This window comes from Syngnathus acus, chromosome 21 (genome assembly GCF_901709675.1).
Source record: "Syngnathus acus chromosome 21, fSynAcu1.2, whole genome shotgun sequence".
NCBI lineage: Eukaryota > Metazoa > Chordata > Actinopteri > Syngnathiformes > Syngnathidae > Syngnathus > Syngnathus acus.
In genome coordinates, this window is record NC_051105.1 from 9,814,980 (window position 1) to 9,841,531 (window position 26,552).

Here is a 26,552-nt window from a genome sequence, read left to right on the forward strand (position 1 = left end):
CACAGTCATATGCAGTCTCTTCAGTCGACTGAGTTTAGCAAAGGAATGAGGAAGCATTGTGTTTTTTTCATGGACACGAAGGCATTTTTATTCTCAATTAGTTACACAATTTATTTATATGTTTCGTCAATGGTGGAAAAATATTGGAAAATATTTATTTTGTTCTCATTCTTTGCATCACACAAAACAGGCATTTGAGCAAGGCAGCGTTTTTTTTTTTTTTTTTTAAGAGCTCATCGGATTTTGGCGTTTTTAAAATGTTGTTTCCATGTTGGCCTCTAGATGACGGTGTTGCTCCTCCAGAGTGTCTCCTCCGCTGCGCCGCCTTCCTTTGCACCCAACGCCAACCGGAGAGAATCGGCCGCTCGGCTCGCTGTAATCTCGTCTGCAACTGCCGGCTCACTCACTCACTCTGCCGCCCGCCATGGCGACCGCAGAAAGTCTCTTCTCCGGTCCGAGCAGCACCTAAGTCACCTGGACCGCGTAACCGTATTTCCCCTGGCCCGCCGCGGGACGCCCATGTAATCCACTCAGCCGTGGAATCCAAAGGTGTGGAATTTTAAAAAAGACGCATTTCCAAGGGGGAAACCGGGTAAGATTCCGTGCTCGCCAAGTCCCGTGTGCTCTTGAAGGAAGTGATCCAACTTGTTTGAGGCGATTAGGGTTAAGGCTTACGTGGTTGTTCCTGTCATCCTGTATCTTTCGTGGGAGACGGTTGAGGAAAATCTAATCAAAATTAACAAACCTTTGCCTTTTGATTGCACCTTTAGTGGGTTTGCGCAAAAGGCTGCGGCCGAGTCGGGTTTATTATTTTCTTTGACGCCGTATCATGCACGTTTCCACCCGCAATCTCTATTGCACTGTCTAACCAGGTGAGTACTGTAGTTGCACATGATGCATGCAAACATGCTTTGCACCAGTCTGCTCCATTAACCTACATTACAAAACCGGACCAGAGCATTCCTCCATTCAATCCCGCTGTATCCCTGCAGAGGCTTTAAATCACACCTCCGCCTGCTGTATAGATATCCTGCTTAGCTGCTGATGCATTTCCAATTGGCACAAAAAAAAAAAAAATCCCATTGGGAATTTGTCACGCTCCAACCACACCCCGGTGTGTGAAGGATGGTGTTGTGGGTCCAGTTTGAGCACAGCTGGTTGTTTCGGTGCCGAAGGGCCCTGTAGCCATCCAGCTGTCACTAAAGCATTCCAGCTGTGCCGTGTTGACCCTCACTGAGGAACCCTTGTGTGTTGCCCCTGCACACAGAGGAACCACTGTTCCAGCCCAGGAGAGACTAAGCCAGATGCTTTTTTTTTTTACAGCTTTATGTTACACATTAGTGGGGAATTTCAAACCAGCTTGTTCAAAGGCAGGGTCATTTTCTGTGGGAAAAAAACATGCGGGGGGGCCTCTTTGGTTTATGACACCGAGCAACAAGGTGCTGGTGTACAGTGACAAACTGTTCAGGTCTCTGCATATAGTGACCTATTCAGAGGAAGTCATTGGCCTTGACCCATGACCAGGTGATTCATTTTGTGGCATGGGAGGGTGTGTGTGTATGTGTCACACTTCATCAGCCCTCCCCTCGGCTTGTGTTTAGGTTTAAAAGGCCACTAATGACTCTTATTTTTTTATAGACTCGATTTATAAGTTTCATTCATTCTTTGACCATATCTACATTTGCATCCGCTCAGTCCTGTATTTCTTGATGCATTCCGCTCAATTGCATTATCCACTTTGGGTCGCTAAACGTTTGGCAAGAGTCGTGCACCTCTGCGGCGGTTGAGCGACTGCCCACGCTCGTGGGCGCAAAACCCGGATGCGCTACCCGGCGAGATCTTGGATGACATCAGATTGATTGGAATGTGCACTCGAGAGAAGGCAGCAGCTCCAGGGATGATGGGGGCTCGTGGGTGTCGTTTTTAAAAACATAACAGGGTTGTCCACAACTATTACTCCTAAACTTTGATTTTGATCTAAAATTGAAATATGCTCATGGGAATGTGTGTCTCTTTGATTCACTGTATTTACTGCATCCCCCTTGACACCAAATATATTTTTGTATCTTCATGCGTCAGCCCTCTCAAATCAATATTGTTTTAATGACTCACATCTGTTGGCACGGCCGCTTGGTAGTTTCAATGTCAAATCAAATTACAGCGGTCTGATTTGCGCCTTGAAATCGGGAACATGCTTAACATTTCTTTCCACTAATCGCTCGTCCCACAGGCGACCATTAGCAGTCAGTGTGAATCCAGCTCTTGTCATTACTGTGTTAATGGGAGCAAAAGGGGACGGGGCTAAGATGCTTCTACGTCACTCCTGATGTCGTCATTGATGTCTACGCAGGGTGGGCAGCGAGGAACGCAGGGCGACATGGCAGATCCCGACCCGGAGCCAGTGACATCGAGAGCAGGGCACCGTCTCGGGGCCCCGGAGACTCTTGGGATCAGTACACTGGACCCGGCGCACAGACCCCCGGCCATGCCCGCCGGAAGGCACGTCACCATCCGGGTCCATATGTTGGATGACACAGAGGAGCTCTTTGATGTCTCGGTGAGTTGCCAACATATTTTCTTGTTTTTTCTTAATTGCCCCGAAGAGTCTGGCAACAGGTTGTCATGGCAACTGCAGGATGTTTTCAATTCAGTAATGAAAGTGGAGGGATCTTATTTCATCCATTAGATTGTCTCAATCAGCTTTTGCTGAGTCCCTCCTACATATTCAAACGGCACATCTATTTGGCATGCACATGGACTCTTGTGGAAAATCACATTGCTGTTGATTAGGTATGGATTGACAGTTGCATAAGTAAACATAAAAGAGCGGCTTTGCCGAAAATAGATACTTCCACATTCCGATGAATGAAGATGCTGATTGACTAGTTTATGCTGTCCATACACTAGATTTGCATTTTGATTATGATTCCTGCATCTGAAATACTCAATTTACACTCCAGAATGGAATTTCACGCAAAAAATGTTTTTTTCCGACTGGGGACATTTTGTTGCTAGTGACAGAGATGAAACGTTTTGAACTTTCACCTGGAACTGGAGGACAGCTTGTTACTGTTCTCATTATGGAAAAATATCACACAGGAGTTGAAAGAATAATAAGAGGATGGTGATGTGTGAAATGTTTTACATAATTAATAAGCTTGAAATGGTAATAAGACACTCAGGGCTAAAAATAGCCCTAATCAAATTGTACATTAAGATGGCTAACAAAGCTCTTGTCTGCTCATGTTTTCGTTCCCCAAACATTGTACAATTTAAATTCACCTCCAGCACTGTCATGTCTGTCTGTTGACCTTGAATATATTTTTGTCGCTATAGAAGCTTTATTCGGACAATTTAACCAACATTATGTCCTAAACAAATTATTCAGCCCTCTCGTTTTTCCTGGAGGCAACTAAACACATTCTCCTAACTTTCCTGCTGACTTCCTCAAATTTTATTCATCTTTTCCTTGAAAGTCTGATTAAAAAACTTTTTTTCCCTCCTAGAGGCTATTTTGGGGAGTTTTCTGACATAAGGAATAAATATTCTTCTCAAGTGTCCGATGGCCCCCAGGAGGCACACAAAACAGACTTTTAAAAAGCGCTGCCCGACAACATACTTTGTTAATTATTAATGGAATTTTTAAATCGAGGGATCGAGAACTGACAGCTCTGCTTACATGGCTTGGTATAAGCGCTGACCCTTTTCTGCTGTAAACAATACCAAAAAAGTCTGTAGACCCCCCCGTCATCCCCCCAAATAGTTTGAAGAGGCAGGTTTCCAGCCGAGCGGGCAGAGTATCAAGTGGCTGCGAAACAAAAGGGGCCATCTTGTCATGTTGGGGGTCACATACCATAGCGTAGCCTACTTAGCCTGCTGACTGGCAACATACGTATGTAGATGGTAATGACGTTTGGCCACACGGACGTGAATAACAGTAGCGCAGAAGAACCTATTCAATCAGGCCACCATGAGAAGAAAGGTTCACAAAAAAAAAAAAGGCCAGCGCAATTCCGACGGATGCTCTGAAGGTGTAAATGTGTTTAGATTTCGTCCGATTGTGATTCTTGTCGGTTCTTCTAAGGAAATGGGCTATTTTGCTAGCGCGGACTTCTAAACAAGCCTCTCGGACTCATCGGCGTTTGCTCGAGGTGTTTTTTAAAGTTGCCCGTGAGAGTGATAAAATGGGGGATGGGATGCTGAAATGCCTTCTTGGGGAAATGTTGAGACCTCAGATGCTGTTGACGTCACAGAAAGATAGAAAATGGATTATTCTCTTCGTATTTACACAACTCTTGTAGTCTCTATTTAACCGCAATGATCCAATGTGCACCTGACCTTTGCTTTACACATTACAGCCTGCTTTTGGTGTGTAAAGTTAAGCAACCCTTCATCTCTTGGCATTTCCTTGTACGGTGCCGATTGATTTCCTGCTATCCCGCTCTTATTATTGCTCAGCGTGTCACAATTATCAGAAACATTGGGTTGTCTGTGTACTCTGCCAGGTACATGTCGCTAATCTCACCATCTTTTCATTTTCAATGTTTGTATACTGTTGATGTTATCAGAGGATAATCTGTCATTATAGCCTATAATACTCTAATCTGTCTATAGAGGCTTGGGGGGGAAAAAAAACTGAAGATATTATTGCCCTGTGGAGAGCTTAAAAAATATCCCGTATGTGGTGTGAAGTGTATGCTAGCAACTGTTAGCATCTTCTAAATTTGCTTTTCATCACCGGTCTACTCATCATTCTGCCGTCTAATTCTGGAAGAGATCCACCAAATTTCCATCAGCCGCACAGAACTGAGCAAAGACCACCCAAGCCAGCAGAAGACTATAAAGAAAAAAGGGCCCATATGGATTTCAGTTGGACTCTCAAGAGCGCTTATCAAGCTACCATACTGTCAGCGGGGCCCAATTACGGCGGTTGTAGCCTTGCCCTTGTTAGCGGTTTGAATAGCGACGAGGACTTGACTACATCATGAAGGGCTTCTTTCAACTCGCTCCTCAGGATGCTTGTCCCTTGACTGACTGAGCTGAGTGGCTGTCGGCCAACTGCCGAGCAGAGCTTCAAAAGTCCCACTCGTAGGGAAAATTGACGCCGGTAATTGTCTATAAATGCCACAAGATTGGGGGAAAGCATTTTTTGGATAAGGCTGATTAAATTAAGATCCCCCCCTCGGTGTTATTTTTATGGTTGACGTGTTGACTTGCAGGAGTGGCAGAGATTTTTTTGGGGGGTGGGGTGTTTATTTATTTTTTTAAATCCCTTTAAACCTGGTCGCCATGGTGGGGATGCAGTCTGCTTCTTCTCGCTTACATTGCTCAAGGCGTAGAAGTGGCACAGTGAGTTAGTCACAGTGGACTTGATTAGGGAGGTTTATTTTTTGGGGGGGGGCTGTGAGACGATTTGATTGGCTGCTGCAGTTTTTGAGGTGCAGCCATTAATCCAAGTCCCTTTTGTACCACAGTATAGTTTTCAAAATCCATTAGCGGTTCTTCCCCATTCACGAGTCATGCGCTATTAATGGTAATTTTTTTTTTTTTTTTCCAGTCCCTGAATGTGAATGCTTGTTTTCAGGTTGATTGAGTCAGACTGCAGCGATGAATAAAACGACAAGGCTGCTGGAGGTGGTGATAAACTTGCTTCCAACCAACCGAGTGGGCTTGTCTTTAATGAGGAATGCAAATGAAGAAAGGATGGAAGTGTGTCGATTAAAATGGCCTCCTTAAATTATACCTCCCATGTCAAGCAACAAAATGATTGCAGCCCCGTAAGGGAGACATCAAGAGAATCTCGATACAACAATAACCTTGGGTTTTGCCGCTATCTAGGAATCGTTTCCACGTCCATCTATTCAGTGAAAATCTTTTATTATTGCTTCACACTTTGGAGAGTCTTAAAATAGATGTTTCTTGCTTCTGTTCTTTTCCCAGCAGGATAGCTTCTGGATGCTTTTAAAACTGTTTTTTATTTTTTTTAAGAAACGCAGCCATGGCTTTCGAGTCCCTCAGTGAACATACAATATATCACAATTAAATGCAAGCTGAATCTTTGAAAGGTTACGGGGAATCAGGCGGCTTGTGTGGGGGTTGCCATGGTGACAGCAGAGGTGGGTGAATAGCGTCTTCCACCGATATGCAAGTCGTAGAGGTGGGGGGGATCCACGCAGAGCCTCATAATATGTTAGCTTGGGGATACTCGGCCACACAACAATTACGGATGACATATTCCGTCACAATTGGCCTCCGGTGTCACTTTTGTTGAAGGCGCTGCTGTCAGCTGTCATGGCTGTGTCGCCAAGTGCTATCGTATTCTCCTAAATCTTCATCTTGTCCTGTATAATGTTTCACAATGGCAGATGTTTATAGATAATGGCTCTCATTATGAAATACTGATATTAATTGAAAGTTTTCAGTCGCATTTTTAAGTACATTAAAAAAAAGTCAATAAATATTTTCAAAAATGATTTAAAGAGCACCCAGGCGCTAATGAAAGATTTTGTTTATTTTGAATACCGTGCAGCGTGCGTACGCTTTTGGGGGGGGGAGGACTGCCGAGTATTATAAATCTCTCATGTTGTTCCTATGGTAACCATGCACGGATGTACCTTTTGTGGCACATCTATTTGACTTTATGAGCTTATGTTTACCGGGAAACCCTATGATCTCCATTGTGACAGATGCACCAAAGTGGATGCCATGACATTTCCAAGCTCATTCATGCATTATTCCACTCAACTTTGTTCCTCTTTGAGGAATCTCTCTGATCTGTTCATTTAGGTCCTCAACTGCGGCGCCGTCTGCCATTAGACTCGGTAGTAGCGGGGTCGTATTTGCCGGGTGCGGCCAGCGCCTCCCGGCTGCCTGTGATCTAAAATAAAGGGTAAAAGCCTTCGGGGATTGGGTGTGAGCCACGGCACGGCCCCCTTTAATAAATTATGAATTTCTCATTGAGATTCAGGTAGATAATTAACACGTCTGAACCGAGCCCGGCAAGATTATTCTGATCTGTTCGTGCATTTACGTCCTTGTTGACCTTTTTCGACCATTTACTGAACCAGAAAAAAATTCTTATTAAGGTGGGTGAAAGATGTTTTAATTCATTTCCAGGAAAATATTTGGAACACCTTCTGGGAGTGATTTTAGTGTGTGACCAAAACATGCTTGGTGTTCCGGCTGATCCACAAACCGCAACAGCACATGATCACCGGTTGCCATAGCAATGACACGAATTGCACTTTTCCTTATTACGGGCCAGTGGACCCGTCCGTTAAAGCTTTTTTGTTTTTTTTTTTACGTCAAGCAAGTATTATGATATGTTGTTTCTCCTCGCAGCAATCAAAACCAAAAATGCTGTCAGTCAGCAGTAATCCCCAAATGTCTTTTATTGATATATTTCAGGAATTTCTTCACCCCCCCCTCCCCTTCCTGTTCTCCTGAGCTCAGGCTGTAATTGAATCCAGGGCTCTCTTGAGAAAACCGAGACGGGAAGGTGGATGAAGATTTCAAGACGAGGAAAGGCGTCCAATTTTTTTTTTCTCGAGTGTGACGAATCAAGACAACCAGTAGCTGCAGCTATGGTATTAAAACAGGAAATGTTGCGCAGTGAATTTCCAGCTCCTCTCTACCTTTCTTTCCTTTTTTTTTTTGGGTCAATAAAACCTCTGACATTCTTTAAGCTGCTCTCATCCAACCGTTGAAGCGTTTTCTGACATGAGGAAGTCTGAAAAGAATCAAAGCGCAATCATTCGGGGGCATCCAGGCAATAGATCTTATTGGATTTGTCCCTGGGGACGACCGTCTTGTCTGTCGCTCTTAGTCAAGAAGTCAAGCTGCTTGATTCATTTACACATGAGCTGTTCACTAATTAACAGCTTTACCAGAACTTGCCATTTTCTGGACATTGTTATTTTTGGTAAAAGTGTGTCGTTCTGCTGTGTGTGGTTTGTGGGGAAAGATTTTTATAAGTCATTTGACTTTACTGCAGTTAGTGTGGTCTTGAATGTAGAAGCAATGTCACATGCTGTTGATTAGTTCAACCGCACTCAAATGACAAGAACAAGATTGGTGATTATCGTGGACAATTTAATGCGGACCATGCGCCTGCAATTAAGACCACATTGTTGTTTTTTTGCATACAAGTTGGAAACTTTCTGGAGAATTTGTGCAACGGTGAACAATTTCTTAGCGTCAAAACGTGGAGCTGCAAGCATGCGTTACCAAGGAAACCGGCTCTAAAAGTGGTCCGGCTAAAACCCCTTTGCGTCCGAAGCAAAGCACTTCAAGTTGCACTTCTTCAAAGAGGCACTCGGAAACCCCCCGGCTTCATGTATTGTTGATACGTCGTTGAATTAGTCAGTAGGATCGCTTCTTGGCCAAGCAACGCGTCCAGTGCGTGCTCTCGTTCCTAGTCGGCTTAACCTCTCAGCCAGTGATTTTGGATGTGCCTGAGAATACTCCAAATAGGATGCAGTCTTAACATCTTTTCTACTTTATCCTCCAAAATCCACACATGCGGTCAGAGTAATTGCATCATTATGTCACGCAGGGACACAAATTGCACCCAACGCCCAAGAATAATACAAGAGGCATTAGGTAAACGCATTTCCCGTTCGTTCCCGCTCATTTATCAGGAGGCACGATTCTCTCAACGTCGCCATGGTTACGGCCCAGTCTGGCTGTTTGACTGGAGAAATGTTGTAGGTCGTCACCGGGATCTAAATCCTTCCAGGAAGCGGCGGGCTGCATGGAGCAACAGCTGCCGGCCTTCATTTTGCTTCCCCCGTGTTGGTGCATAAATCTCGTCCCGTCACTTGGGCTCAACCCATATTTTCATCAATGTAAAGTTTTTGGTTTTTTTTGCCAACAAGTGCTCCACGAGGTTATTCTCATTCCCAGTCTACAGCTAGCCAACACTGTTGCTAGGCAACAAGATAAAACTGCTCATTGTTTCATCTTCAGATTGCCAATCTCAAACAATTTATTTTTATTTTTTTGCATTTCCATTGTCAAATATGAACAGATTCCGTTGCCTTTCGTTCCGCTCTTCCGCGATCAAGTTCAACGCATCACCTCGCCAACATCGTTACGGTTACAGAGTGTGCATCACAGGGCAGAGAGCTTCTGGATTTGCCACTCCGCGAGGCTAAGTCGTTTTAAGGCTAATCTCGAGGAGGCCGATTGATTGGCCTCTCCTGGAGAGCAGCATGTGCCGCTGTCATTATTTATTACTGGTGAAGATTAAGGTTAAAAGCGGGAAGGAACATGTTGCAGGTCAAGCAGCAACAGACCATCCATTCGTGGAGACAATGTGGACGTGGCCACTAAAACATCTAATGGTGTCTCCAAAATATTTTTTTAATATTTGAAGGTCAGACAGGTTTTGAGGAGAAATCCTTTTGGTTGAAACTTTCACGGCCCCTCTTTGTCTCGACCTTGAGGGACTTGGCGCTCCTTTCCACTCCATTAATCTCATGATTAGCCCGCTGATTGCCGTTGCTCTCGCTCTTCTATTCTTCATCTTCAATCCAAACTTCAGTTTCTGTTACGGTTCTCATCAAATCTATTTTTGTTCCAGAAGAATTTTGAATCAAAGAAACTTTCATGTCGGCATGGATATATTCCATTAATTGACTAAGGAGGAAATTAAATGATTATTTCGTGTTATTTTGAATTATATTTAAATGGTTAACACATTTTATTCCCTTCTCCAGTCTGCCTTTATTTACACTCCCTAAATGTGTAGTGAAGCATCCACCGTGTGAGTGATGTTAATCCCTTTGCTGCGGCGACCAAGCAGCAAGGGGGGGTCCAGAATTTGCCGCATTCGGAAAAGGATTCAGGCAGATGAAAGAGAAAGGCCAATCGTTTTGGTCATTCCGGCCGCCTTAAAACATCCTTCTGCCTTCTAACGAGTTAGGCACCGTTAACCTCAATTGTGAAAACATTTAGTGGCGTCTCGCATGGGTGCACGTTTCAGATAATACCACAACTTTTTTTTTTTTTTTTTTTTTGCCGACGAGCTCGCCTTTCCTTTCCGCTAGAGCAGTCAGTCCGTAAATATGCACGCCCACCACTGTTGGAGCTCCCTGATCTACGACGCTCTCTCCAATAGCGGGGAGGTTCCTTCACCAAGCTCTGGACCATTATTCAAGCTTAACAGATATTATGGGATGCTCACTTTGTAATTATTTCTCAAGCAAAATCATTATCAGTGTGAAGCTAACAAAAAGCTTCTGCTGGTGGATCTCCATTGAATGCCCGGGATGTCATTTTCACGGTTGTCTTCTCCGAACCTTAAGGCGGGTTTTTGTGACGGGATGATTTTTGACAGCTGTGGCAGCCACCCTTCCTCTTAATATTTTTCCCGTGCAGCCCGGGTCGAGGTTTTCCGAGCAACGTCCTCATTTGGAAGCTCTCCCATTGGCCCGCTTTTGCTTTCCTGAATGTGGAGAGCAAACAGATGTGCCACAGCGCATCGGTACGTGCCGAGAGGGAGGGCGCGACTATCAGCAGGTTTGCACCCTCCATTCTCTCCCTGTCAGCTTGCGGCTTGTAGCCGAGCCACCCCGGGAACCTCAGTCGCGCATGACCTGAATCACAATAAGCTCTCGCTCCCGCTGACCTCGCTGTCCTACCCCTCCCTCACAGCGCCAGCGAGTATCCATCCATTCATACCGTCCATACCAAGACACCGCCGTGCAGAGATACGGAAATAACCGAGCTAGCGCTGAACCCAAGGGAAATGCGGCCAGGAAGTTCCTATAGCATTCACATATGTTTTCCATAAAAGCACTACAGTGAGGGAATGAATCTTCCCGCTACTGGAAGCACTTCTGTAAGCCAAGAGTGCAAACATGGCGAAAGTTCAATCGGATCCAGATTGCTGGTGGGGACGCCGCGTCTCCCCCGAAGGCAATCCGAGTTCTTCCTCCTGCTACATTGCCGCTAAAGCACATGGCTGCCTTTTAAATCACTGTCATCCTTGACCTTCGACCTCTTCTACCACTGCACGACGGCCGCTTGATCATTCCGGAACCGAGCCAGAGTCCGTTTTTTAAATCCCAGCCAATCGTGTGTCCAACAATGGCTAAGCAGCTGGCACAAATAACATCATTTACTCCTCTAGTGCCCCGCGTGACAAGCTTCTCTTTGTTCCCCCGGAAGCCGACAGACATTGGCAGTGTGTTTATACATCCTTGTAGTATTGGGGGTTGCGGGTAAGCCCTGCCAAGGCCGGTGCAGGATGGGTGAACTGGACCATACCAACATCTCCTAAAGGGGGAAAGCAGCAGGACGGTACTATATGTTGACCTTTCATGGCTATTTGCTCGAAGGAGCTACCTCAAGGTGGGGGTGATATTTTTTTTCCCTTGTTTGCCCTGCAGTGTCAGCCCAAGTGGACGCTTGTGTGCAGTGCAGACGTCGCTGTCATCTTTGTTTAGGGTTCCTCTGTCAACGGGGGAGGGGAGAGGGGGCACGCGGAGGTCAGTGTAGTGGTGCAAGCATGATTTCAAGCGGCGATACACGTGTAAACACAAACAGCGGCCTGGTGTTGAAACCCGACGAGGAACCCGTCGGACCAATATGGACGGGTCAAAAGCTGCAGGGGTTGCGCTGCGGCTCCAAAGTACAACAGCTGCATTTAATCAGCCCCCCCAAATCTAATCGGCCCGTAGCGTCACGCATCCCCGGCTCGGATGCTGCTTTATTTTTTAGTGACGGGAGATTTACAAGGCAGGATATGAAAGTGCTTCAGTCAGACGTTTATGGTTTTCACCTCTTGTTCTTTTGTGTTACGATATTAAAATTTAAGTTGGACAAAATGAAAGTGGAACGGCAATGACGACCCTCAGGGCATCTGCCTCCTGTTTTTTTGGTGGTTTGGGTTTTTGGATGTCATTGAGGGCCAACTTTTAGTGGCCTTGACTGAGTCTGTGAGGATGAATTTGAAATTTGATTGGTTCAAGAAACAGTCCCCTTGCTAATATAGTTGAAGTTCGCCTGCGCTAGTGATTCTGAAGGCCCTGGGCACATTCGATCGATTGACATGGCAGCACATAAAAGCTTAAATCTGATTACACAAAAAGAGAATCCACGCAGAGAAAATGCTACAAAATGAAAAGAATACATTGTTGGGAATAAATACAAATAATTTCACGTTTTAGAATTTAGGTTGTAAATGTCATTTAGTCCTCCTTGCCGACAATCAGTCACCTAAATTAAATCCTACCACAGATCGTGCCAAACAAGCCCGGTTGGTTGCGGGGAAAAAAAAAAACGTCACAAGTGCTGACAAGAGCCAAATTGTGGCACACCTGCATGTAGACACTTTCTGGCATCCTGACAGTGAGTGATGGTAACTGGTTGGCCCAGTGATGCAAGCCCGTGTAGCCAACCGCTGCTTCGACATCTGCGAGTCACAGCGTCAAATGTTTTTGCGTTCCACTTTTCCAAGCTTTTACTCTGACATCTTTTCTCCACAATTTCCTTGCAGCAGTCTGCCAGGAAGCACAGTCCATTTGTGCCAGGAGACTGTTTAGGCTATACGCTGCTCCTTCCAGACCTTATCATGGTATGGTAGCAGCTGGTTGGGGTGAGCTTGTTCCCATTCACAATTGCATACAAAATAAGAAGCGCAGCCAAGTTCCATTTTGTCTGTTTTCCATGCACCATATGTTTGTACGCCGTATTATCGGCAGGGTGTGGAGTGGTTTGTGTAGGGAGGCTGTTTGAGGAAGATTATAGATGTGGGTGTGGAAGTGTAGTTTTTTACACTAAGCTGATGGAGCTTGAGTTTTAATTGATGGGGTATTAAAAGAAACACAACATGACACCCTCACCGACATTGTGGTTAAGCTGTGACTTGTTTTTCTATCTTGGCAAATGTCTGTCTTATGGTGTAAAATTAGAGGAGACTCTACTTCCTGGCGCTGTGATGCATCGCGCTCGTGCAAACCAGTCACGAGTTAGCGGCAAGCCAAAACGCTCCTGTCGGGTCCCATGAGTGTTTAATTCGGTGTCAATACAGTTTTGTTTTGCTTTGTTTGTGTGCCAACGCAGTCGAAGCAACCAAACAGAAAGTTTGTAATAAAACGGCAGGTCACTTGTGTCGCAATAAGCAGGGAAGTTGGCTTTGTGTACGGGGTGGAGTTCACGGAGGAGTTTAGACTTGTTCTCTGCTTGGTGTCATTAACCTCCAGGGGGTTTGACTTGTCCCCAATGTGGACTTCTCCTTTGTTTCCGGTTGTTACGTTTTTATTGTTGGTTTACAACAGGGCAGTTAAAGTTTACTTGGTTGTTGTTAACCGTGTTGGGCAATCTACTAGGAAGGTGTAGTTAGCTATGATAAAAGTGTATTTTGCTGTAAATTTGCCTCAACTACACAGAAGGAGGTTTTTTATGAGCCCCTTTAAACTCTTTTGTGATTCAAGGCTACTATTTGAAATAACAACTCAAAGCTACTAACCAGATAAAAATTAGCCAGCTAAGCTACAGTAAAATAAAATATGTAGCTTTACAAACATCAAAGTTACTACAGTGTCTACCAGAAAAAAATAGCTAGCTAAACTACAGTAAAAAAAAAAAGTAACTCTACAAACATCAAAGTTACTGTATTTTCTGCACTATAAGGCGCACCGGATTATAAGGCGCACCTTCAATGAATGGCCCATTTTAAAACTTTGTCCATATATAAGATATATACATTTGGCCCGCGGGCCGTACTTTGGACACACCTGCTGTAGTGGCTCAATATTGGTCCATATATAAGGCACACCGGATTATAAAGCGCACTGTCGGCTTTTGAGAAAATTGGAGGTTTTTAGGTGCGCCTTATAGTGCGAAAAATACGGTACTACAAGTGGTGGAGTCTTTTCAAAACAAGATACAGAAAGAGAAAATGTAGCATCTGTGAACGCCATCATGCTAGCGCTACCATATGTGGTCACAAAAGAATGACTAACGCAGTTTTTTTTTTCTCTCTGCTTTGTCCACAGGTTAAAGCTTCAGGCAAGGTGTTATTCGACCTGGTGTGTACCCACATGAATCTTATTGAGGGCGATTACTTCGGCCTGGAGTTTCAGAGCCATCAAAAGATGACGGTAAGCGGGAAGGACAAATAAAGTGAAGGGGCTAATGGGAAGGTCTTATCAAGCTAGCAATTGTCTCTCTGTAAGACCAGTTACACGGTGATGTTATCTTCTTCATAGGTGTGGTTGGATCCTATCAAGCCAATTATCAAGCAGCTGAGACGTGAGTCTTGACTTTTCTTCCTCTTCGGGTTTCGGTAAGATGCGAATCTAACAAGGTTCTGGCGATTTCTATTTTAATACCTCATATGTTCCTAACAGGACCGAAGCACACGACGTTGAGGTTTGCTGTGAAATATTTTCCTCCGGACCATGCCCAGCTGTTGGAGGAGCTGACTCGGTGGGTTTGGTTCCACATTATTAATTCGCTCTTCGTCTCATTAAGTTAGCTCGACTTTGAAATGGGTCTATTTGAAGAAATGGGAGCTGGATGTAAAGTGAAACCTCAGAGTAGAAATCACCTAATGGCCTAATAAATATTCTTTTCCAGGTACCTGTTTGCACTCCAGATTAAACGGGATCTTTCCAATGGTTGTCTGACGTGCAATGACACCAGTGCTGCGTTGATGGTCTCCCACATTTTGCAGTGTGAGTGCTGAAGGCTCATTTTCTGTGATGTCGGAGTGATTTATTATTATTGAATGATTATTCTTCAAAACTTTTCAGCTGAGATTGGCGACTTTGAGGAGAGCCAGTGCCGGTCACACCTCCTCAATAATAAGTACATCCCCGATCAGATGCCATTGATTGACAAGATTATGGAGTTCCACTCCATGAATATGTAAGCATGATGTCCTTTTTGTTTTTAAGCTCCCAGTGGCTAAACTCAGATAAATTCACCCGAGATTTCTCTTTGCTTTTGATCGTATCAATTAAACAGTCAAAGTTTTGTATTACACAGAATGGCTGACTCAGCAATAGTGTACAGATTTATTCCCATCAGATTTAGTGAGGCGTTTTATAGCTAGCGACCACACGTGGATTTGAATTTGTCTAGCATTCAGTGAAAATGTGTGCTCACGCACCAAATAATTCACAGCTGCTGTCAGCCCGCTTCAGATTTTTAGGGTCGGTTCTGGGTTTGCCGTGTGAAGTCAAGGGTCCTTTTTTCACAAGGTTTGAATTTAAGCCAAGAGCGACTCCTCAAACTGATGGGCTGGCTGCGGGTGAATGGCTACGCCTCGACAGGAGCTCCTTTTTTAATATACTCCTTTCTTTTTCCCTCCCCGGGGGGCCTAGTTGATAACGAAATCCGCCGTTCTCGTAGCGGCGGTGCCACGTGAAGATAAGCTGCTCATTAATCACAGAATGCAGGCGGAAAGCAGGCTTCGGAAAAGTTGCCTAATTTTTTCCCGACAACTTTGCGATATTGGACATAAACACAGTTGACCTTCACGCCCTCAGACTATTGTACTTATCAGTGATGGATGGCAAGCTGAAATTTAATTAGATTTGCGTTGTGTATAAGTACTGCATAGAATCAAAACCACGCTAACGTTTATTCCGTTTGGATTTGTCAGTGGTCAGACCCCGGCCGAATCCGACTTCCAATTGCTGGAAGTGGCACGACGTCTGGAGATGTACGGGATTCGTCTCCAGCCAGCCAAAGACCGCGAGGGCTCGCGTTTAAGCCTCGCCGTTGCCCACACGGGCGTCCTGGTCTTTCAGGTGAGCTCCTCTAGATTCGGCCATCTTTTAGATCCCACTTGACTTGTATTCGTCTCCGCAGGGACACACGAAGATTAACTCTTTCAACTGGTCTAAAGTACGTAAACTGAGCTTCAAGAGGAAACGTTTCCTCATCAAGCTCAGGGCTGATGGCAATGTAAGTTTATTTTCTGAGAAAAAAAATGCATAGAAAGATGACTGGCACTTATTTATTTATGTGTGTGTTCACCAGAAATCATATCAAGACACGTTGGAGTTTCTCATGGCCAGCAGGGACTGTTGTAAAGTCTTCTGGAAGAGCTGTGTGGAATACCACGCCTTCTTCCGGCTCTTTGAGGAACCCAAACCCAAGCCCAAACCCGTGCTGTTCACACGAGGCTCCTCTTTCAGATTCAGGTAACAAAAGCTCTTTTTTTCTCATGCAACGGCGTCACGCAGAGTGATTTTTACTCACCTCTGATTGGCCTCTCGCTGTCTTGGCTTGTCTCTGCAGCGGCCGCACACAGAAGCAGGTGATTGACTTTGTGAGGGAGTCCGAGTTTAAAAAGCTTCCATTCGAAAGGTAAAAAGCGTAATTCATCCGGGTGAGAGCTTTGCTTTTCAAGCTGACATTGTGACGATATCCTGTCTGCTAGGAAACACAGTCGAGTCCAGCACAACAGCCGCCTGTCGCCTTTGCCTTCTCCACGCTACCAAAAAGTGCCAAAAGAAGTGAGTTCATCTATCTGCTAGCTTTATGCTAACATATAATGCAAAACACCATAGACAGGCTAGTAGAAGTCATCTCATCTAACAAAGTCTGCTCGCTTCATGCTAACATATAATGCAAAACACCATAGACAGGCTAGTAGAAGTCATCTCGTCTAACAAAGTCTGCTAGCTTCATGCTAACATATAATGCAAAACACCATAGACAGGCTAGTAGAAGTCATATTAGTTTGGTTATTGTAAAAATCCCTGTAAAATAGTCACTCGAGAATTTGTAAGGCTGCGAATGATCTAGCAAACCAGATGTTGCGGGGGTTCGCTGGACAAGCTTTTAGCATCAATAAGTGGATTAACGCTCCCTTCCAGAGTGGTGCTCTCGGGGACCAAGTTGACGCTCCTTCGCAGCACCAGTGGAAGGAGTCAGCGCTGGTGAGTTCACAAGAAACACCCGAAGCTCCGGGGAGCCCGGCTCACCAGAACCAGGAAGACAGATCGCCGTCCGTGAAGGAGGAGACGAGAGGCTCCATTCGGCCGGCTCACCTCGAACATCTGGCAACAGGTTCAGCTTCTCGGGCTGCTAAAGGCGGCTACCTTTCTACCTGCTCTGAGAACGATAGGGACTATAATAGAGGCGACGACCCGGTCGGTTGGACTCAGAGCTATCGGGGCCGGGTTTCGTTTCAGCCGGACTCTAGAAGCATTAATGGCCCTGTGCAGGTCCACCAGGAGGAATTTCAGGGTAGTATGCATTTCAGGGAGAGCTCTCGCTCTTCTAAACCGTCTAAAGTTGGGATTCCTGAGATGGATGTTCCCGCCATGCGTAGCCAACATAGCACAGATAAACACAGCAGCAGCCCGGTCATGTTCCAACATGTAACCGGCGCACCGGTTGTCCCCACCAGTCCCGTTATGGGCACCTTTTGCCCATCTGGATCCTTCAATCACGCCGAGCAAAACGGCTACGTGAGCATCGAGGCTACCACAAACCGCTCTCATCGTTCTCGGAAGCACCACAAAGCTAAGTCCCGCGCCAACGCAAATCCCGAGATATCCCGGGAATCGCAACCTGTCCTGTGTCATGCTGAGCAAATGGCTGCTCTAGAACGCCGCATGCTGGCCAACGGTCTCTCGGCCCCAGGCAAGTCCAAACCCGGCCTAGGATGTAAACGCCAGGCTGGAGTCGCACATGTCGGGGCAGTTCAGATTAGCGGAGGCTGTAACACTACCGCCTCGGAGTCCAGTGAGTCCGAGGCGGAGCACAACAAGGAGGGTGGCAACAGCCATCCCGTGTTTGGGAATCTGCCCGAGGTCAATTCGCCCATACCGAGAAACAAGTTTTCATTCGGTAGTCTCCAGCTGGACGAGGAGGCGGACGAAGACACGGGTCACACCTTCAGTGATGATGACACCTTTCAGAATGGCTAGTTCAAAACAACTGCCCCAAACTTGATTGAGTCGTCGTATTTTAGTATTGAGATCATAATAACGATGTCTCAAAATACTGAACTTACTCAATGTGAAGTATTTTTAATAGGTTACGTACACAGTTTTAGATGCTTATTTAAAACTGTTCCCAGAAAATTGCAAGTGCCCTCTTAAGATTTAACGAGTACTTTTGTGCTCTGAACAAAATGCCTTATGACTTTAAATAGGGAAGCAAAAACACTGTGTGACGTCATTTTTGTTTTTTTAGTTTGATAGCATGTGACTGTGCAATATTAAGTAGAATCTTCCATGTTTGAGTTTGTTAGTAAAGAAAACTAGCATTATAGTCACTGGACACTTTATTAGGTACACCAGTCCAGTCTAATATGGTCCAATCCAATAGCATTTATGCATTCATAGAGAAAGTATACCAAAGTTGTTTCTAAAATCACCTCAATGGATGAATCATTTTTGTATTCAGCTCTTGTTTGGGAGCTCATTAGATCATGCAAATGTACCTAAATTTATACCCGAGGTGTATATCCAGTGAGATACCAGTGGTGGCCTGATCAGACTGAAGAAGTAGTTTAATTTCCCCCCTGAGTGTTTGCACTTGAATCGAGTATTCAGGAAAGTAGCTTCGTTGTACACAATGCACTTTGTTTCCATCTTTGGTTAACCTTTTTGCTTCTGTCTGCATGCTGACTTTCCTCCTGATTTTCTTTGTTTTCCTTTTTTGTTCACTTTTTTCCTGCATTTGTCTGTTTGCATGATGCTGTTGTATATCTTTAGTTTTTTTTTTTTTCGCCCACACACTCAAGCTCTAACCGCAAGCAAGCTAGCAGGTTTCCATTCCTGCAGTGATACAGCTAATGTTTTATTTTGGAATTCTTTGTAAATGTGTAATTTACTCATTTGTTACTAGATCGTTACAGTTTCAGATTTTTTTTTTTTCCCATGCACACTTTTCATCCTTTGTTCTGGCATGAGAATATCCTTTTTCCTCTTTGCTTGTACTGTAATTTGAGCAACTGGCAATTTCTAACACGTTTCGTTAATGTCAATAAGCTTGTAAGTTATTAAAAATGTCTTACAGGCTTGAAGATCATTGCATGAAATCACTTTTTTTCCCGCCCTCCTGTCACTCCCTCCTAACTTTCACTCTTGTGTTTATATGCTGCTTGTCTTGCATGAATCTCTCATGTTTTTATGAAAGTCAATAAAAATGGCTTTTATGAAGTCAGATGACAAAATTGTCTTTTTGACATCTCCTTTCATCCTCCCTGTTGTTTTGTAGTAGCGATTCCTCTCCGGAATAACTGCAGGGCGTCACTAACACTTAGTCGCTCTAATCCTCTGTAGCTTTCTTGTGGTTTGTGGTTTCCACTTATTTTTCCCCCCACTGCACTGTTTACAGTCAACCCCCAATTTGTGCTCGCTGTTGTGCTATTCCAATTATATATTATCCGAGTTGCTACCTAATTTTTGATCCAGCTGTAGATTGTCCGGGTATACCTAATGTTGTGTCCCTTGAGTTTACTGTTTCTGGAGTATGTTTTTGTTGCACAAAGCTTGCCAGTGCTGTCTGGACTGCAAAGTGAGTCACTGCTGAGATTTCACTTCTATATTTTTAGCCAGGGCAAGCTCCCTCATATAGTCAATAATTGTCTCTTGCTCTTTTTTCCATGAGCCATATCGAGTTGCATTTAATTAAGCAAATGAACATAAGGCAGCAAATCATTTCTCCATTGCTGAGTTTTCACTCTTCTGTGTCTAATAGGAGCGCTGACTAACAGTCCCTACCTGTCCACGTCTTCCGGACACTCGCACGGTCTGCTAAACGGCCAAATGGCTCTGGAGGTGGGAAGTCACAGTCCCGACGTCCAGCAACCTTCTCCACTCACCAGCCCCCTCCTCAACGACGCCTGCAGCATTCGCACCGATGATGAAGACGAGGTGCGCCGGAAGGTTTGTGCTTTCTGTAGAATAAAATGAATCTTTTTGGCTTTTCGTTAAACATCTTTTTGGTTTGATGCCTTGGCAGAGGTTCCCCACAGACCGGGCCTACTTCATCGCCAAGGAGCTGCTGACCACAGAGCGGACGTATGTCAAAGACCTTGAGGTGGTGACCGTGGTAAGATGACTCCGGGGGCGTGTCATTGTATTTTTTTTTGACCGTCCTCCAAGGAGAGAACACATCGATTTTCTGCGTTAGAGCACCCGCCGGGACATTGAGGCTGGCAGTGACACAGGCAGATTTTGATAGATTACATTTTTGTGCCCATTCACCACACTCCACACTTGGAAGTATCTAAATGCTTAAGGCCACTGATGCATCACTGTTTCTGTTTGAAGAGATTTACTCAAGCTGTGCCAGCCTATCTCTGACTTTATGTAGATTACACACATCAGTTCAAGCATGACAAACACTGATTTAGTCGGAGCTCTCAGGAAATTCAGTAGAAGTACTCACAGTGGTTACAACTTTAGATAAATCTGCAGGACATCTAAGGACATCCAATCCAAATGTTTATTTGTTATTGCTGCTGCAGTTTGCAGTGTTGTCAGTACATTCATCCATCTTCCATTTCTATTCCGTATATCCCAGAGTCAAGCGTTAGCGGCATTTTGGTAGAGGAACAATTCTTTCAAAAAGAGGCTTCAATTTGTTTATTGCCACTTCCCATTAAAGTTTACAGTAAAACTTTACACCAAAAAAGATCCATACATGTAATGTTGTGTGTTTAAAATAACCAAATAAAGTCCATTAGCTTAATGCTAACGCCGTAGGCTAACAGATAGCATTAGTGCCGTGGTGTTAAACACAAACGGGAGAGCCACGCATAAACGAATACGTAATATAACTTTACTAACAGGCACTTGGAAATCGTATTATGTGCTTTCCGCAATCATGGCAACACAGTCAAAGTAATTTAGCATTCATCCTCTTATTTAAAGTGTGTGTAGGTGTTCCTAATGATGTGGCCTGTATTTATTTTCAAGGGTTCCTCAACATGTGTAATTCTCTTTTCCCTGATGCTTTTATCACCTTGCTGTCTTCAGCAAAGTCTCCCATATCTCATAAATATTTGGGTTGGCTTATGTCCCATCTTTTTTTATGCGCGCCATCTCTCTAAATCTCTCCAGTCCAACGAAGGTGATGTCATCTGAACTGTTGGCGCACCTCACCTCAAAACACTGTGCTTTATTTTTTTTAATGCCATTTCTCAATACAAGCGCCGTAAAACGGTTCTAAATGTTTGTCGTGTTTTTTTCAGTCTTTCCAGAACGCCATAGGACAGGAAGAGGACACGCCGGACATCCTCAAGAAGGCCGTTTTCGCCACGCTTGAGCCGCTTCACAAATTTCACACGGGTTTTCTCAGGGAGGTGGAGCAGAGGCTGGCTTTGTGGTGAGACTCACTTCACACTGACAGTAAAAAAATAAAAATAAAACCAAACACATGCAATAATGTTTTTGGTTGAATCATTGCTGTCATGACAGCGGGATCTGCTATCTCCATGGTAACAGTCACGCTGCATGAGGCAGACATTTCCTCGCTGTCGGGTTTCGGCTGTCTGATCTCTTTTAATGATGTTGTGCTTTCCCCAAAACACATGATACTGACTCATGGCCATGTGTTAAATCAGCCTAGCTGCCAGAACGGCAGACTTTTTTTTTTTTCTCACATTGGTTTATTCTGCTGTAAATTTAAACTCCAAATGACATCTTAAATGATTCTGCTGACGAGACGCACACGCTATTTAACTTGTGCTCGATATGGGATGAGGTTACTGGACACCTTGACTCTTAATTCAACATTAACAGATAAAAATAGAAGAAAGTCAAATGTTTTAAACGACACTAATGCCGGACAATTTTGTTTTTATACTTATAATACAGACATGTACCGGTGATGTCAAATTGGACTAAAAATACAGTAATATATGGCCTTTTAAAGCTTATGCTCAAAGACGACATCTTGTGGCTAATTTGGGTCTTTAAAACTCCAAGGATTATTTTTTTTACCTCGACTTTTTGGGAATTTACTCTCAAAAGATTCTGCTGTTATTGATAAGTGTGTATTTTTCTCTCTTCTAGGGAAGGTCGATCCAATGCTCACATTAAAGGAGACTACCAGCGCATTGGCGATGTCATGCTGAAGAATTTACAAGGCTTGAAGGTTTAATGAAGTCAACTTGATCTTCTCCCTATAAATGCCTGGAGCCTCATTAACACCCAACTCCCCATCCACAGCCACTGACAGCCAACTTGCATAAGCAGAGCGATCTCCTCATGGAGCTGGAGAAGGCGTGCAGGGCGTCACGCAGGTTAGAAGGCCTCTGCCGGGACTTTGAGTTGCAGAAGGTGTGCTACGTGCCGCTCAACGTCTTCATCCTGCGCCCTCTGCACCGCCTCGTGCACTACAAGCACATCCTGGAGCGTCTGTGTAAACATTACCCGGCGACACATGTGGACTTCAGGGACTGCAGAGGTAAGCAGGCGAGACAAGTTTGTTCATTTCAGTGTTTTTTGCTATGTAGATATTTTTTTGGACTTTGTAAACAAATATTCTGCTGTTATATAGAATGTAAGATTGATTGTAATTTATTTGTGGGTTGGTGAGCAGCTGCTCTGGCAGATGTGTCTGAAGTGGTGGAGCAGCTCCAGGGCAGCATTGTGAAAATGGAGAACTTCCAGAAACTGTTGGAGTTAAAGAAGGATCTGATTGGCGTGGACAATCTTGTTGTTCCTGGTCGGGTAAGGCTGACTTCATCTGTACTAAATTATATTACCGTATTTTCCGGACTATAAGGCGCACCTAAAAACCTCAAATTTTCTCAAAAGCCGACAGTGCGCCTTATAGTCCGGTGCGCCTTATATATGGAACAAATTCCTAAATTTAAACTGGCCCGAAGCATTGTGTCATGAAATCAATCATAAGTGGCCCGCTGAAAACTATGAATCATGAATCAAAAAGACTATGGATCATTATTTTGTGATTATAAAGTAATTTGTTGCGTCTGAAGTTGAACTAAAAAAGATAAAATGGAGAATGATTAAAAATCTGACATGATGCATTAATGGTGCGCCTTATAGTCCGGTGCGCCTTATATAAGGACAAAGTTTTAAAATGGGCCATTCTTTGAAGGTGCGCCTTATAGTCCGGTGCGCCTTATAGTCCGGAAAATACGGTATATTGTATTTATTTTTTTATTTATTTGCAATAATTTTATTTATTTTTTTAATTAAAGTTGGCTTTAATTTGTTTTTTTTTGGTTTTTTTAGGAGTTCATCAGGTTTGGCTGCCTGAGCAAGTTGTCTGGAAAAGGCCTACAGCAACGAATGTTCTTCTTGGTAACATCTCACTTTTTCTTATTAGGACAAAGTTCCTCGCTAGATTAGATTTGCTAACAAGTTTATCATCAACGAATGTACTTTTCATTACTTTGTACATTTGTGCTTCTTGCTTCCAGTTCAACGACGTCATTTTGTACAGTAGTCGAGGGATGACTGCAACCAATCAGTTCAAAATTCACGGACAGCTCCCGCTCCAGGGCATGACAGTGAGTCCCTCGTAGTTAGACCGAGAACGCTTCAGAAGAACGTCACCGCTCTGTCATCAGCAGATAAGCAGAGTGTCTTTGTTCAACAAACAAAAACACACGTCGAAAACAAACGCACTTGTGCTTTTGGGATAACCAGATCACGTTTAATCCTCCCTCGTGCAATCTCTTTTTTTGCCGTCTATTTCCGTCCCAGCTGTCCTACTTAGCGCCAGCCACCCTCTTATATGTGTGTGTGTGTGTGTGTGTGTGTGTGTGTGTGTGTGGTTCCTTCTAGATCAGAGAGAGTGAAGATGAGTGGGGTGTTCCTCACGCCTTCACTCTGGTCAGCCAGCGGCAGTCTGTGGTGGTGGCAGCCAGGTTAGATCAAAAGTGGCCGATAACATTCCTCCATCTTTTTTTTTTTTTTCCACACGAGTATTTTGTGCATTTCTCCCGACAGTTCTTTGTCAGAGATGGGGAAATGGATGGAGGACATTGAGATGGCGGTAGAAATGGCAAAAAACAACAACGGGCCTTCATCTGACCTGATGAGCTGCACGCTGACTGACAGCAGTAAGTTAAGACTCAGATCGAAAATGTTTTTTTTTTTTTTTTTTGTCAGACTAATATTTGCATTTTGTGGGCAGACAGAGCTTTCTTCAATCAAAGTGATGACCGCGGGAAAAAAAAAGTCATTTGTTGCTAACCAGACATTGTCTCCTCAAGCTTCCTTCTGTCCCGATCGTCCCGTCACATGTCTCGCAGTAACATCCTGCCGACTTTCCCAGAATGCCCAGAGGAGTCGACAGCGGTGGAGGGGGAGTCCGAAGACGACACGACCACATCGCACAGCTCCCCGGAGAGGGCGGCCCCTCTCCGTGGTAACACCATGGTGCACGTGTGCTGGCACAGGAACACCAGCGTGGCCATGGTGGATTTTAGCTTAGCCGTGGAGGTACCGGACAAAACGTCGAGCTCCGAGCTAAACCCCCCCACCACCACCACCTCACTCGCCTCCGCCTTGCTTACTGTTTCTGTGTTTGATATCTGCTGGAGTCACGCAGGGATTTTGCAGTGGGAACAGTATCCTCACGCACCAGTCAGACTGTAAAGTTAGTTTTTCTGCTGAGAAGAAACTTAAAAAAAAGGGTACTTTTTGACAGGATGTCAGTTTACTTACACCTGCAAGTCATTTATTATTAATAACACTGCTGTTAAAAATATTTTTTATTATTTATCATGAAGTGGTTGGTCCCAACCTATGTGTTGAATTATTTATGAAGCGCCTATCATTTTGCAATTGTTGATGGGTTTCTGGTGAGGACGTTGTTCACTCTGCGTGTAATCCCCGTCGATGTTGACAAATGTGGCCTTTCTTTAATTTTCCCCTTTCTCTCCAGCCCCCCACTGCGCAAACTCTGATGGTCTTTCACTAAACTCACTCATGTTTTGGGAGTGAGCTCTTCCTCTGTGGCCCCGCCCCCCTTGTAACAAACGTCCTCTTCGCAGCCTTGCCTGGATGTCGCTGACCTTTGTGCTATTGACCCTTGCACCTGCATGCCGATGCTTCACCTACTCAGTCTGTGTTTCTGTCCTCCCTCCCTGTCTGTCGTTTCTCTTCCTCATGCGTCTGTGCGTTCCCCCCCCTTCCACACACTAGAGGGCGCTAGTCCAGTCAGTGAGAATAAGGCGGGCCCGCGCAGTGGCCAGGGAGCGGTGCCTCTGTGCGTTATCTGCTGGTACCGAATACAGAGCCTCTCCTTTAGTGAAGCCCGCAGGAGTCTAGAGGTAAAAGAGCCAGGCAGACAGCACAGGCTTCATTGGGTTGCTCCGTCATAATATTAGGCACACCTGCATAGCCCAATGCAATGATGTCCAACTTTTTGGGGCCATATTTGGCTTTTGGGATCTTGATGGCTTGTGCTGGTATGCCTAATAATTCTACATTCTCATTTAATGGAAACAATAGACAGATTAAAAAAAAAAATAGTCTTGACATTTGTTGTGTTTTCTAGAACCAGCTATCAGGAAACCTACTACGGAAGTTCAAGAATAGCAATGGCTGGCAGAAGCTATGGGTGGTCTTCACCAACTTCAGCTTGTTTTTCTACAAGTCCCACCAGGTGATGATCTCACACCCTCTGTAGTACAAATGCTTTTCTCCTGTTCATGCCGTTTTTCTCCTCATTTCAGGATGACTATCCACTAGCCAGCCTTCCCCTTCTGGGTTACTCAGTCACCATCCCCGCCGAGTCAGAGAACATCCACAAGGACTACGTCTTTAAATTGCATTTCAAGTCCCACGTCTACTACTTCCGGTCGGAGAGCGAGTACACCTTTGAAAGGTAAGCCTAGCGTGTAATTTACATGTACCTGAATGCATCGGGTGGCTCACATTGTGTTGACTGACCTCAGGTGGATGGAGGTGATCCGCAGCGCAACATCTCCCTCCAGTCGGGCTCGGGTGCAGAACAACAAGGAGCTCCACGCTCATTGAGTTTGGACTCCATTCAGTCTTCACACACGTGGGACATCTGTCCGTCCGTCCATGTGCCCTTGCACATGCTGGTGCTTTTTTACTGTTCTAATGGTGGCATGTCCGCTGGTTTCGACTGCATCAGAGACTGCATTTCTTCTTCTGGCGTTTTTACAGCTTGACTCTTCAACCTTTTTACAGGATGTCATTTTATACTGTTTTTGTAATAATCGTATCCACTTGTATTCTTCATTTTAATTTGTTTCCCCAGTTTGAGAAGAAAAATGTCTGTATACTCTTCAATGGCCTTTTTTTTTTTGCAGGAAATTTCACTTGTGGTGCCAAACATTTATCACACTCATTGACATTCTAAAGATTTTTTTTTTTTACTTCTGAAGAATGTTACCGATGGTACGCCATAAATTTCAAGCCAATGTAAAACAACCCACCCTTTAAAACTCAATGCTGTAAACCTGGTCTGGTTTCTTTCATAATAAACATGTATGATTACACTGTAAATGGTTTTGTTGTCATTTCAAATGTATAACCTGCTTCCCTACTGTTAGGATCAAAATAGAAACCTTAAATTCCAATCTTTTTTGCTTCTCAGTTAACCACGAGGTCTACCAT

General features: G+C 44.4%; 1 protein-coding gene across 3 annotated transcripts; it reads left to right on the forward strand.

The window, feature by feature from the left end:
- Positions 1-218: 218 nt before the first annotated feature.
- Positions 219-26,441, forward strand: LOC119115638 (FERM, ARHGEF and pleckstrin domain-containing protein 1). Of its 3 annotated transcripts, none has more exons than XM_037240397.1 (27): positions 220-592; positions 2,351-2,557; positions 14,004-14,108; positions 14,217-14,259; positions 14,358-14,436; positions 14,587-14,684; positions 14,763-14,877; positions 15,617-15,764; positions 15,826-15,921; positions 15,997-16,160; positions 16,258-16,326; positions 16,400-16,475; positions 16,839-17,031; positions 19,678-19,865; positions 19,942-20,031; positions 21,176-21,309; positions 21,999-22,080; positions 22,155-22,392; positions 22,528-22,658; positions 23,187-23,255; positions 23,375-23,464; positions 23,742-23,824; positions 23,907-24,019; positions 25,107-25,234; positions 25,462-25,569; positions 25,640-25,791; positions 25,862-26,441. In XM_037240397.1, the coding sequence occupies exons 2-27, from the start codon at positions 2,378-2,380 to the stop codon at positions 25,941-25,943; spliced, it is 3,054 nt and encodes a 1,017-aa protein (XP_037096292.1). In that variant the 5' UTR covers positions 220-592; positions 2,351-2,377; the 3' UTR covers positions 25,944-26,441. The 3 variants fall into 3 exon arrangements, with proteins under 3 accessions (XP_037096293.1, XP_037096292.1, XP_037096291.1); XM_037240396.1 differs by lacking the exon at positions 25,107-25,234 and adding an exon at positions 24,235-24,401 and having other exon boundaries at positions 221-592; XM_037240398.1 differs by lacking the exons at positions 25,107-25,234; positions 25,462-25,569; positions 25,640-25,791; positions 25,862-26,441 and adding an exon at positions 24,094-24,288 and having other exon boundaries at positions 219-592.
- Positions 26,442-26,552: the final 111 nt, after the last annotated feature.